Here is a 13,337-nt window from a genome sequence, read left to right as displayed (position 1 = left end):
CCGCTTTGTCTAAAAATATAGAAAATATCCATGCACACACATCTCATAGATGAGAAGAAATAGCTTTTCTTCATATTTTCTCTTCTTACTGCACTGCTTTTCAGAAATATTTCATTGGTTTCAGATCAATGAATCTTCTGTCAGGGATAATCTGGAACTTAGTCACAGGGCACGGTCAACTCTAATAGCTGCTGAGAAGTGACCCTAACATGCCCATTAGTTTGGTTGAGTGGATTGTAAAAACTCTTTGAGCGTGTAAGAACAACCAACTGTACAATGCTATCTTGCTATTAACCCTGACTGAAAGGAGGGCAGTGGACTCTTGAGGTACTTAGGAGAGAAGCAAGCAGTACTTTTCGATCTGCTCCTCAGTATCAGCTGTTTTCTGCGTAGCTTGTATAGCATCACCTTTCCCAGTCACACTGATGTCACACTTCAGGTATCCCTTGGCTCCAGTCCTAATGTCAGCAGGGTCTGTGAGAAGTGCCCACTTGTCACAAAACTGATGACCTGTAAAGTGAACAAACTTAAACACCCAGGAGCAAGAAATAAAGGACCTAATTGAGAGACTAAGGCAGTCTGAGTATGGACACATGCTGTTTGGTCAGGTCATTTCTCTCTACTGACTCTACTGACTCTCCTCATCTTGAGGAGAAGGTGATCTGAATGACTGTGCAATTTCCTTAATTGGGTGGGACTTCTATAGAAAGTGGCCTAAATATGTTCATTCCAAAGGCTGGGAATAGGATCATGTCCTTGAGTAATTATGGAAAAGAAAAAGAAACCAGTTTTGTGGGTGGTTCTAAAAACAGGCAGAAAAAAAAGGGGTAGGTGATCTTTCCTTGGCTTCAAATTTTAGAAAGCACTGGACACCTCTGAGGATGGCAGGTCAAGTGGGCCCATGGTCTCCTCTTCATCATCTCCTCTGCTGTCCCTGTTATGGTTTGCACCTCCTCCCATCTTGTGCTCTCCTCACCATTCCTTCCATGCTCCACCCTTTTCTGCTTCCCTCCACCACTTCTACCTCAACACACAAGACAGAGTTCTGGATACTCTATAATGAATGAGTTGGGTTTTGTAGAGCATTCCGCTGCCCACTCTGACTCCCTAAAGAAAAGTCACCCTTTAACAAGTGCTTCCCATCAATGGGCAGATTGTCAAAGTGTTTTCAGTGTTGAACTTATTTCCAAAAATGTGTCTGCTGCTCTGCTATTCAAATAAGAAAACAACACTTCCAGAATTTTTTAAGAGTTTTCTCTCTTGGCATAAACCACAAGCATCTAGGTAGAAAAGCAGTGCACCTCCCTCTCCCCTTCTTCCCTGCCTCATATCTCATATAACAGAAAAAAGGGCAGAAAATGCACCACTTACCTGGCTGACTATACACTGTTCCCAGATCTACTTTAAAGGAGCCTATCAACACACTCCCAATCAATTTGTTGTGCATAACCTGTTAGAAAAAGGCCAGTTAAAGAATGTCACTATGGCTCTTCCCAGTCAGCATAAGGAGTAAGAATCCAAAGAGAGGTAATAACAGCCAGCACCATCCTATACAGCTTTCCTAGGTACTTACAGAGATGTTGATTATTTTGTCGAAGAGGAACACCTGCGGTCCAATGAAATCAAATACAAAGTACTGTGGGAAAAGGGGACAGCAGATCAGAATTGCCCTTGTACTGCTAGCCAGCCCTGTCACAGCATGGTTTAGCTTTTTGGGTTACCACACAGAGCCCTGGTGAGACACTGAGGTTGCTAGGGAGGCGATGGTGAACATAAGAAGGTCTTGCTCCCTGGCTTGCGTCTGCCATGGCCCAGACCTGTGTTCTGTTCTCCTTCTTGCATAGCTGCACAACACTGCCCTTTGCAAATGCCTGTGGCCCTCACTCTGCATCAGAGGGTACTGACAAAAGGGACAGGAGGTGCAAGGAAACCCAAAGGATCAGTTGGTGTAGAGAGTTTATTTGGACTCATTTGTCACCGACTGGGACAAATGTATGCCAAGAAAAAGCTGGCACAGTGAAAGAGTGGAAAAGGGAGGTTGAGGTGGTAGGTTAGACATAGCTCCTAAATGAGTCATTTGAAAAAAAAATAAAGCATTGGTAGTAGGGCAGGATCCAGGGGAGGGGGTGGGGAACAGGATGGACAAATCTTCACAAGAGAAAGAGTAAATAGAGATAAACCCAAAGGAGCTATTGCTGGTGCTTGGCTAAGCTTGAAACTCAAACAGCTCATGGGCAGACTTCCCTACTCGAGCATACAGGTGCTACAAGCTTACTTCATCCCCTTTGGAGCTATCAAGTGCTGGAGACCACCCACATCCATTGAAGAATGTGTCTTCTTTGAAAGACAGTACCTACCTCATTATAGAAAGGTGCATTTGTGCCTTCCTTCACTGTTGTTTGCTTCTTCTCATCACCTATTTCGATGATCACCACAGGGTCAATGTTCTCACCCACCAACTGTCTTGCCTCAATGATAGTGATAGCAATCTGTAAGGTACAAGAACACCACATGCACTCCTGGGCTCATGGCCAGCCTGCCTGTGGATTTCACAGGTATATAGGGGCTGTCACCCCTGCTCACCTGGTAGTTCTGGGATTTCATCTCCTCTTCATGAATTCTGGTCACCAGCTTTGCCCTATTTAAGAGACAAAGCAGGTCATGAGGCATCTCTAGGCAAGAGCTGGTACTTGAAGACATGTTGTAAAGGCTTCTCACCACTAAGCAAACATTGGTTATGGCAGGTAGCTTGGTCATGAGCAATTAGGCTTGATTGCATCAGCAGAGACCATCCCTGTGTTTCTCATACACTTATTAATAGGGAAATATTTTGCATTCACGCAGAACGATGCAGCTACCTGCCATGCATTATCCTACAAAATCTGGCTCCATTCCTCGCCTGTGTGTAAAAAACAACTACACAAGCTCTTGGCTATAGTGGTTGCTGTCCCCTTTAAGCTCATTTTCATTATCAGAGTTCATTAGCACTGTTGAGGGACTGTCAGCATCCATTTCAATCTCCCCCAGCACTGGATAGCATTTGGTGACAATCACTTTTAACCTGATAATATTTTCCTGACAAGTACATCCCACTCTGCCATGTGGGAGAGCAGGAGTGAAGGCATCACTGCTGTCAGCAAATGGATTTTCTGTCAGCAGATATGTTGTCCTAGGACAATACCATTCCCAAAAAGGATGGAAAAGGTGTCTTAGGGGATGTTAGGTAAGGTATGCCAAGGAGCACCTTTTCCTCTTTGGGCTTAGGGATCCAAAAGCACTGGACAGTGCATCACTGGTCTTTTGGTCTTCCTCTCCTTCCTCTTGTATTCCAAGAGTGTCATGGTGAAGACTTGCACTTTCATCATGGTCACCTGGTGAAAACAACAATCAAGAAAGTAAACTCATCTCTGATTTCTACTAGGGAACTTGCAACAGAGCAGTGAATTCATCAGCATGAACTGAACATTTTATTTATTTGGGTATCACAATTAGAGATACAGTACTGGTCTGTATTGAGCAGTATGGATGTAATCAGTTGCCCCCCTGCAGAAAGTCATGCACCATATAAATCATGGCTGTAGCTGCTGTCTTCAGTCCCTGTCCACTCATAGCAGGTACATGCACACTAATCATATCCAACTGCTCCATCTCTCATCTGCTAGAAACAGAGAGACAGAATACTGCTGGGGTTTGAACATGTCACTTTCCAGCAGTGAGTCTGCCATCCATGGTTTGCCACAGCAGTCTGACTCACTTCGGTCCCTTCCAAGTGACCAAAGTGGAGCTTACTGTAAAAATAATTTTTCACCATCCCCCTTTGGAGAGATAATGAACTGGAAGACCTTGTACAGCTAGGCAGCTAGATAGCTATACAGTTAGGTAGCTAGATAGCTGAAAAGCTAGTTGAAGATGATGACTGATGGATCTCTTGCAGAGAGTTATACTCTGATGAGACAAATTGCTTCCAGAAGTGCTTATTTTTCTTCCTGACCATAAACAGAATCTTGGCATCTAGGTCACATGTACATATCTACATTTGGCCAGAGAAGCCCTTCCTGCACTGTTCTGATTTGTCCTCCTGGTCTGACAGAAACTACACTAACATCTCAGTCCCTTGTCAAGAATGTCTGAGTTCAATATCAGCCTTGGAAAGGGAGTTGTGTGTTTTAAGTGAAATTTAACAGTTACATTTACCAGTCCAATAGTGAAATTTATAAGAAATAAAAGTTCAGTGGCCCTGTACATGAGTTATTTTTCATGTTGTCAAAGCTGTCAAGTGGTACCTTCAACAGTAAAGATGACTGGCCTAGAAATGCCCAGGGGCTTAGGTGACCTTATGCATGACCTTACATAAAATGAAAGGAAGCATATCCAAGTACATTTTCTGCAAGCACTCTGGAACACTGTGCTCACATTACAAAACTAGACAAAACTGTAATATTCACTTGAGGGGCATTTAGAAACTGGTTATGGTAGTAAAGGATTATATATTGTACAGTAAAACTCACTTGGATAGCTCTCATCAGATCTGAAAATCCCTATTTTGGCTGACTCGTACCACAAGCACCTACTCAGAAATAAACCACCAGACAGATACAGACAGAGACAACTTTGGCTTGTGTTGCAAGGCAGCCATGCATGAGCCAGCTCCATGAAAGTTCTCCACTAGCAAGCTCACATAACATGTATGCTGCCCAGATTCCACTCTGGATCTTGTCCAACCTCTCTAGAATATAGGGAAGGTGAACTTGACTCTGCATCTTTGTGGGCATAGCCTGATTTTCAGTCCTGGAGGCAAAGGCATCTCTCCGTAGTTTTGCATCTGCAGCACCAAGTTCCCATGACTGCCCTCCATATCCTGTTTACTCTAGGGCATGATGTTTGATTAGGGGCTTGTAATAGTCTGTGTTGTTTGCTCTGAGGCTAAAAAAGATACAGCTTCCTCCCAGCTGGAGGACAGGTGTCTTGTGAGCATGACACCGTGCCATACAATTTTCTGTGAGTTCTATGTTGTTTATATTGAGATGTAAACTCTTTGCAATGTTTTATTTTTCCTTCACAGCTCCATTTTCCTGATATTTTAATCCCTGAATTGCTGTCCTTTCCCCTCTCAATAACCACATGTGGATTGTGCACAACAGAGCAGCAGGATCTGTATGGATCCAGTGACAGAAAAAGTAAATGGTTCCCTGGCAACATTTCCCTACTGCCCAAATTTGAAGACAAGACAGAACTGGTATTTGCTGTATCTTTGCTAGTTCAGACTCTTCATCAGCAAAGACACCAATGAAGTAGATGAAGATGCAGCATAAGGATCCCAAATTATTCAGTGATTCAAACACAATAATTGGAATTAAACAAAGATCTGTGCACTCACATGGGACACTGAAGCAAACTACAGTATAGTGAATCTTGCAGAGAATGGCAAATTTCATGAAGCATTAAAGAACTCCAACATATTTGTAATTAGTAAGAAACTTACTTTTCTCTGCCCCCAAAGCCCTTGCTGTAAGGACCAGGGAAGAATATGCTTAAAAGTAGTGCCCTTTAGCTAAATAATGCTTGTGGCACAAAATACGGATTTATTCTTCTACCCAACAGAGTCAGGACACACATGGCTGGTTTATTACAATGCTGTGATTCAAGGGCTGCACTAGACATGTTGTAAAAATTCTATGAAACCTGAGGCACAAGATTGTAAAATCAAATTACAGGAGGTGAAGACTCTGTTGTGGCTGAAATACAGGAGGAGTATGGTGATGCAAGAAAAATGGCAGTAGTAGGATGTGAAGGGCAATATGTCCTTAGCTTGGAAATGATTGCTGTGTTAAGGGAAAGAAAGGGGAGGCTCTGTATGTCATGTGGTGGTACCCACGTTGGATAAAAAAAAATTAAACATTATTAAAAATAAAACATGAAATTAAAAATGCTGCACATTTAAGAGGAGAATTGCCACTAAGCTCCCAGGTTTATTGAGCCAGCCAATCCAGCCACCACCAACTTCTTAGGGTTTCCAGAAGCAGCAGATCTTCTGGAGGAATTACACACAATCAATGCATTAACTATCTCTAGAGCAGGAAAAAAATCTTTCCCAAATGTGTCTCCATGGTAAGAATCAGACTGACAGTTTTTGGTTTCCTCTACCAGATACAGCAGTCTGAACTCACAGGAACTGAATGTGGACTTAATGAAACAGTTAAGTTGAAAATAATTAGCTCTCTGCTTCCTTAGGAGTGATAAGGAATTTACTGCCCATTTTATCAATACTCAGCCCTAAGACACTAATCAAATGAGTTCACATGAAATTAGGTGTAGTATAATCCCCCACCTGCTTTTCTCAGTTGCAATATTGATTTATGAGGCCTTACCCAGTGCGTCTTTGTTTGTAATAGTCAACCCTTTCTCGCCTTTCTTTTTCTTCTTCAGCTTCATGCCAGCAAACAGCCCCTTTCTGAAAAAGTAAAGAAGAGTGATCAGTGCAGTATCTCCAAGCTCTTTTCTATGCTGGATTCTGATTTAACTCAAGGAGCTGTTAAGAGGGAGTTTTGCTTTCCAAACGAGAAGATTATATTCTGATTTGCCTTTTATTGAAGCAAACAAGAGAAAGCTCTGGGTTTGTGCTTCACCTAATTTTATTTATTTTTAAAACTTGGCCATGTACAGCCAAATGTATGGGGAGGAAAGCCAAAACTTCTTTTCAAACCAAGGCAGCAGGAGGAAAAGAAATGAAATCTAAGATAAATTTCCAATCTACTGACCTCACACACAAGTAACTCTCATGCCTGTGACAAGTCCAGAGGAAAACAATCTTCTTACAAATTACAGATTTCATATTAAGAGCAGTTTTCCAGTGAATTAAGATAAAAGTGTCTATATAATCTTGGTGAGGATGCTCATTGTATCAGCATCAACCCCAGGTAACCACTGCAGGTGACTTTCCTTCTTCTCACTCCTTCCTATACTGGACTAATTAATTGATCCATCTTAAAACTACTCAACCAAGTTATAGCTTGGTGAGATCATGTCTGGCTAAAAATGCCTCTATAGATTCATTAGGGCTTCCTTATTGTGAGGGGAACATGGGCAGGGAAGCATGGCCCCAGTTTGGTTGCATCACAGATAAAACATGTCAAGACATTTAGTGAGGACCCACAGAGCAGTCCTGCTCCTTGGGAAACAGATGGCAAAACTCCCCACTGAGGTGGGAGGTCATACAGCTGCTGAGGTTAAGATAAAACATCTCTCCCAGTGACAACACAGGCAAAGGTGGGCTCTTCAGAGGTTTGTGCTGGTCATCCTTTTCCTGGTTTACTCTTCCCTTGGTCCTTCAACTCTTCAGTGAGCAGAAGGAGTATAAAGAAAGAGCAGCAATCTTTTGTAGAGTTGGTTTTAAAGGAGGGGGGCAAAAGGAACTATGTTCATAAATGTCACTGTATTGTCCCTTCAGCAAAGGGTCTTCTTTTTCCTCCCATAGTCACCAGTTCCTCCTTCGTGGTTGCCAGCCAACCTCATCCCACCAAATTGTGTTTGCCTCATGTCAGGAGCACTGGTCCTACAACAGGACAGCAACACTATTTGGACATTTTCCAAACACAGAACAAAGTATGACTGCAAGACTAGTAAGAGTCTCCACCCCTGACCTCCAGGGTTGGAGATGCTCCAGCATCTGCTGTGCCATGCTCTAGAGCCAAGCCAGGAGCTGATACGTTGCAGAGAAGGAAAGCTATGAGAAGAAGATGGGACTTTTCTCCACTGCACCTGAGCAGAGATCAACACAGCATCTATGCTTAGCAACAAGGAAGAGAAACTCCATTTTCTGCATTAAAACTGTGCCCAGAAAGCTCCTTTCAACCCAAGATTTTGAAGAAGGGGAAGGAATCAGGAAGCTAACCTGCAATTGCCTCCTTGAGAAGCTCAAGTGGGCAATTTAGCACAGTTATACTTTGGGAAAGGACTGGCTGGGGCTTTTCTATCTTGCTAGTTTTCCCATCTGTTTTTTCCAAGTGTGTGTTTTTAAGCTTCGTGAGTCATCATTTGAGAGGAGAGTGGAAATCAAGTCTCTGAGCACTGGAGCATGCAGCTTAATCTTTCCAAGTTTCTGAAGGTCTCTGGAAGCTTGAACCAGTGTCAAATAAAAACCCCGAGAGTCTGCACAAGTCTTTTCTTGCTGCCAATCAAGAACTGGTAAAGCAGTCACATTAATGCTAAAAAACATACACAAAAACTCAGTGAACACTGCTTGGAATAGAAGTGGGTAATTCTTGCTTTTGAATGCTTGAACTAAAACCAAACCACCACCACCAATCAGTAGAATAAAACTTAGCTTGAGAGACTATTTTTATTAAATAAAAGCCTGTGGATTTATCATTTTGAATTAACCAGACCAATCTGACATAGTCAGAAATCTAAAAAACTATTGCAAATAGTTCACTTGTCTCTATTTGATGGTGAAAATGTAAATCCCATCGTTGCAGGTTTTACCTGCTTGCTGAAATCAACATTTTTCAGATTTCATACCATATAGTAGCAAATTATATGGTTCTGTTTGCAGGCAATTTGGTCCTTTTCAATTTGAAATGTCAAGGAAAACATTGTAGCTCTTTAAAGTTCTGCTTCTTTCAGTACAACTTTATTTTCTAAGGTGTTTTGTTTGGTAGACTAAACAGTATTGCACTAGGTGACTAATTATCTCCACATCAGTACTTATTTTCATCAAATAAATAAACACAAGCAAAAAGAACCCCATTCTCTAGGTCATAAAAATCTTTTCTTTTTCCTTCTCAAATGAAAAAGGAGAGAGGGAGAGAGAGGGAGGGAGAGAGAGGGAGGGAGAGAGAGGGAGGGAGAGAGAGGGAGGGAGAGAGAGGGAGGGAGAGAGAGGGAGGGAGAGAGAGGGAGGGAGAGAGAGGGAGGGAGAGAGAGGGAGGGAGAGAGAGGGAGGGAGAGAGAGGGAGGGAGAGAGGGGGGGACAGAGAGAGGGGGACAGAGAGAGGGGGACAGAGAGAGGGGGACAGAGAGAGGGGGACAGAGAGAGGGGGACAGAGAGAGGGGGACAGAGAGAGGGGGACAGAGAGAGGGGGACAGAGAGAGGGACAGAGAGAAAGAAAGAAAGACTCAGCTCATTTTTAGCTCATTTTATTACTTCAACCATATCTACTAGTCAAGGAAATTGAAAGGAAAATTAGATTATCTCATAATTTAAGCCACTCACTTCCAAGAGTCAAACATAAATACAATAATGATACAAGGCTTCAAAATAAAAAGCCTAATCAATCTAAAATTATAATGTGAGTATAACTGGTTAATTCAGAGACATTTTTTATTAAACTAATATATAATTTGTGATAATAAATTAATTTCCTGGAAAGATGTGTTATTTTATTACAATTAAGAACAACTATCTTAATGAATAGTTAATGAGTAAACGATGTATCATTTCATGCCTTCTTTTAACAGGATTACAGAAGTTAAGGGAAGATTTTTTTTCCCCTGCTTATTCATTTATCTCCTTGTCAATACAACTTTGCTTCGTGCAGTATATTGTCAGATACTTTATCCTGATTCAGTAAGGAGAGTCCCTTTATCTCAAATCCATTATTTCTGCTGTGGTTCTTTCACAGCTCAGAGCTCTCACTAGCTATGCTGCTTCCACTCTTCCTGCTTTCCCGCCGCTTCCACTGTTTTGACAGGTGTGAGGATTTGCAGCGGAAAAGCCTCAGCCCCTCAAGAAGGGGAATACCAAATCCTGTGTGATGAGCTGTTATTTTAAAAAGCAGCTGTGGCACACACAGGTATCAGTTCTGAAGCTTGGCATTTTTCACGTCTATGGGATGTTATGTCTTGTCTCAGCTGTGAACGTCTCATTAATAAGAATACAAAATCACCAGGTGACAATAGGGTGACCAATATTAGCTATGCACTAACTCTCTGTATTCAAGAACAGGCTCCAAATTACCTGTCACAAGTCAGGAAACAAACTGTCTGTAAAACTTCCATTTACTGTTTTGCAGCAGTCAAAAAAATGAAATTGGCCATTAGAAAATGTAAGAAATAAGATAAAAATCCGTCAGGGAACATCACGTGTCACTAAATCACTGCAATTTGGATACTGTTTGCTGCTCCAATTGCCCCTCCCAAAAGGAACTCAGCAATGTGCAGAAAACATTGTTGTGTGAAAAAGGAAGGTAAAGGTTCCTGCCAGAGTCTACTCAGCCAGGAAAAAAAACAGATGATAGCCTTTGCTTTTGATGTGGTGCAGTGAGGCAGAAACAATTGAGCATGCCTTAGAAGTGCTGTACTGGCAATCAAAACCAAGTAGATGGTTCTGGAGTCATCATTGGTGGTGTCTGTAGTCAGCAGCTCAGTGTGCAGCATCAGTAAAAAAGCCAATACAGTGTTGGGTATCATCAGGATGGATATTAGGAAGGAGGCAAGGGGTGGCATCTTGCCTCTGAAGTGTTGGTGAACCTGTACAAGATCATAAGACAGGATCGCAGAATAATTCAGGCAGACCTAAGTTACCCATGGGACAATAATGTGCCCTTGTGGCCATGAAGACTGATGGTATCCTGGGGTGTGTTAAGAAGAGTCTGGCCAGCAGGTCAAGAAAGCTTCTCCTCCCCCTCTACTCTGCCCTGGTTAGATCACATCTGGAGTATTGTGTCCGGTTCTGGGATCCCAAGTTCAAGAGGGACAAAGGGACTAGAAAGTGTCCAACAGAGGGCTACAAGGATGATTAAGGGACTGGAACATCTGTCTGAGGAGGAAAGGCTGGGAGACCTGGAGCTGTTTAGTCTGGAAAAGAGAAGACTGAGAGGGGGTCTTATTAATATTTATGAATATCTAAAGTGTGGTACTATCTAAAGAAGGTACTAGTCTGTTTTCAGTAGTGTCCTCTGATAGGTGATAGGACAAGGGGCAACAGATACAAACTGGAACACAGGAAGTTCCACCTCAACGTGAAGAAAAACTTCTTTAATGTAAGGGTCACAGAACACTGCAACAGGCTGCCCAGAGAGCTTGTGGAGTCTTCTTCTCAAGACGCTTTCAAGACCCACCTGGATGAGTTTCTGTGTGACCTGCCCTAGGTGATCCTGCTTTGGCAGAGAAGCTGGACTTGATGATCGTCAGAGGTCCCTTCCAACCCCTACCATTCTATGATGCTATGACATCTTAGGTACTGTTAGAGGAAGCATAGAGAAAGGGTGGGAGAATCCACTTTATGAAAAACTGAAACAGCTGGGACAGTCCATTTGGAGAAGGGATGACTAAGTGGAAATAGCATCAATGCCTATAAATATAAACTGGAAGGTAAAGTGAAAGCAAAGCTGCTTGTTCTGCAGCAAACCTCCCAGCACTAGCATGAGGATGCACTTGATGAAATGGGTTTGAAAATGCTGAAAGAACCAGACAGAGATGTATACATTAACACCTATGATAAAGGTGTTCTGGATGCTGGGGAGTGAGGGGTGGGGAGAGGGATGGGGGGGTTGGACCACCGAACGTGGCAAAGTTCATGTGCTCTCCCTGAACATCACCTCCTTTTGCCACTGCTGGTGACAGAGCACTGTGCCAGATGGATACTAGATCTGACCTCACAGGGTTTTTTTTCATGTTCTGGTGATTCCCTGATAATAAATACCAGATCTGTGCATGGTCAGGTCAGCTGGCAGTCAGGCTAGGTTTGGGTTCATTGTCACATACCTGTCAGAATGATCAAAGCACAGCACACAAGCTTTTGCCAGATTTATACCTAATCTAGCATAAACTCCCAAAGTGAAAAAATTAATCTGTTCTTGGAACACACTTGAATAGGAAGGAGAGTTTATCCCCAGTTAGCACAGCCTCATGTGACCACCATGTTCTTGAGAGGTACCTGAATTTAGTGTCTTGTCTAAGTGACGCTCTGGTGTTTGGAAATGAGCTATACATTAATCAGTGACACAAAGAGATGAATAGAGAAGGAGCACTCCACAAAACAGGAGCACTCAATGACTTCAGGCAACAAGTTTAAAAGAAACTGTTAAGTATTCTTCAGTGTGACACGCAAATCATTGCAGGGAAGGTTGTTGAGACCAAAGAATTCAAATTTTCAGGTAAATATATGGAGTTTGTAGCCAAAGAGTCCAATATCCTTCCAGCTCAGACTTTCTAAGTGCATGAAACTGCTAAGGGTAACACCACTTGCTCATACCTGTTTCACAGACCCTTCAAATCATCCACCCTTAGCCCCTAGGGTGGAAGAGACCTCACAGTATGACCCAGTTGCTTCCATGTTTTCAGGATTTTAATTACAGAAAAAGAACTATTTCCTTAGATGCTAAATGCAGAATGGCTAAAAGATGATCTGGAAGAAGCAACACCAGGTATATTCAAACACACTCTGAACAACATAGAATTTCAACTTTTGAACTGTTCACAGTTGGGCCTCAAATAGTCTTAAACTCTAAAGCTCTGAGAAGGCTTGGGAGACAATAGGACCACAGCATGAGACCTCTGCAAACACTGACAATTTACCCAGGCACGTACAGCCTCATGTTTTTCAAATCCCATCCCTTCTGCAGAAAAGCAATGACACATTTAACATCCTTATACATCATGAGTCATGACAGCAAAGAAGCCATATCCTGAACAGATGCAAATTAGTGGTCACATTCAACAACTTTCCTGATGACCATGCACAAGAGCTGGGTAACAGATCTACTAAACACTAACATATGGCTACAAAATAAAGAATGCAGGTATTACACACAAGGGGTTCATTTCAGCTCTTCCTGCACTACTTAGAGTTCTTTTCTCCCTCTTCAGAGAGTTTGAGCCATCACCTGCTGGTCTCAGAAAGTTTTCCCTTGACTTCATGCAGGTGGCAATGGCTAAAGAAAGCACAAGGCAGTATGGAATAGATAAATACAAGTAGCAATGATCAGGTCTGCCAGGAACACTTTAACAATCATTAAAGGACTTAGTTATTTTTTGTTCAAGACAGAGTCTTTAAATATAATGTGTTAAATTCAACTCAAACCTTGGAATAATTTCTTGAAGGTATTAAACATACCTGTGGGCCTGATGTGCCACTGCTGAGGACTCCATCCCTTCTTCCAGTCACTACCTTTTACGTTGTGAACAGGCTGTCCAAGCTTGTATTTGCATTTAAGATTGCATTTAGGTTTGCTACTTGCTGGTAGCAAATGTGGTGCCTGATTAGTCAAGCTGGTAAACACTGAAAAAGAACAACAACTGATCCCTGAGCAAACATTAACTCCTCTTGCCCTGCAGAGACCTGTTGGAACAAGCCAGTGAGCTGTTCTCAAGGAACAGCTCCAAGCTAAAAGGACTCT

The 13,337-nt window shown here is 42.4% G+C and overlaps 1 protein-coding gene across 1 annotated transcript in view; it reads right to left on the bottom strand.

The window, feature by feature from the left end:
• The window catches only part of FER1L6 (fer-1 like family member 6), a 55,102-nt gene extending 42,013 nt beyond the window's left edge, over positions 1-13,089 (bottom strand). The window contains exons 1-8 of the mRNA XM_054385349.1: positions 13,055-13,089; positions 6,369-6,451; positions 3,245-3,371; positions 2,584-2,638; positions 2,358-2,489; positions 1,574-1,636; positions 1,372-1,450; positions 354-510 (exon numbers count right to left, since the gene is read on the bottom strand). Coding sequence (XP_054241324.1) covers positions 354-510; positions 1,372-1,450; positions 1,574-1,636; positions 2,358-2,489; positions 2,584-2,638; positions 3,245-3,371; positions 6,369-6,451; positions 13,055-13,089 — 731 coding nt within the window. The remainder of the gene's footprint in view (positions 1-353; positions 511-1,371; positions 1,451-1,573; positions 1,637-2,357; positions 2,490-2,583; positions 2,639-3,244; positions 3,372-6,368; positions 6,452-13,054) is intronic.
• Between the last annotated feature and the right edge of the window lie 248 nt (positions 13,090-13,337).

This window comes from Indicator indicator, chromosome 12 (assembly GCF_027791375.1).
Source record: "Indicator indicator isolate 239-I01 chromosome 12, UM_Iind_1.1, whole genome shotgun sequence".
NCBI classification, from domain to species: Eukaryota; Metazoa; Chordata; class Aves; order Piciformes; family Indicatoridae; genus Indicator; species Indicator indicator.
The sequence above is the reverse complement of the archived record's forward strand: the minus strand, read 5'-3'. Positions and strand labels throughout refer to the sequence as shown.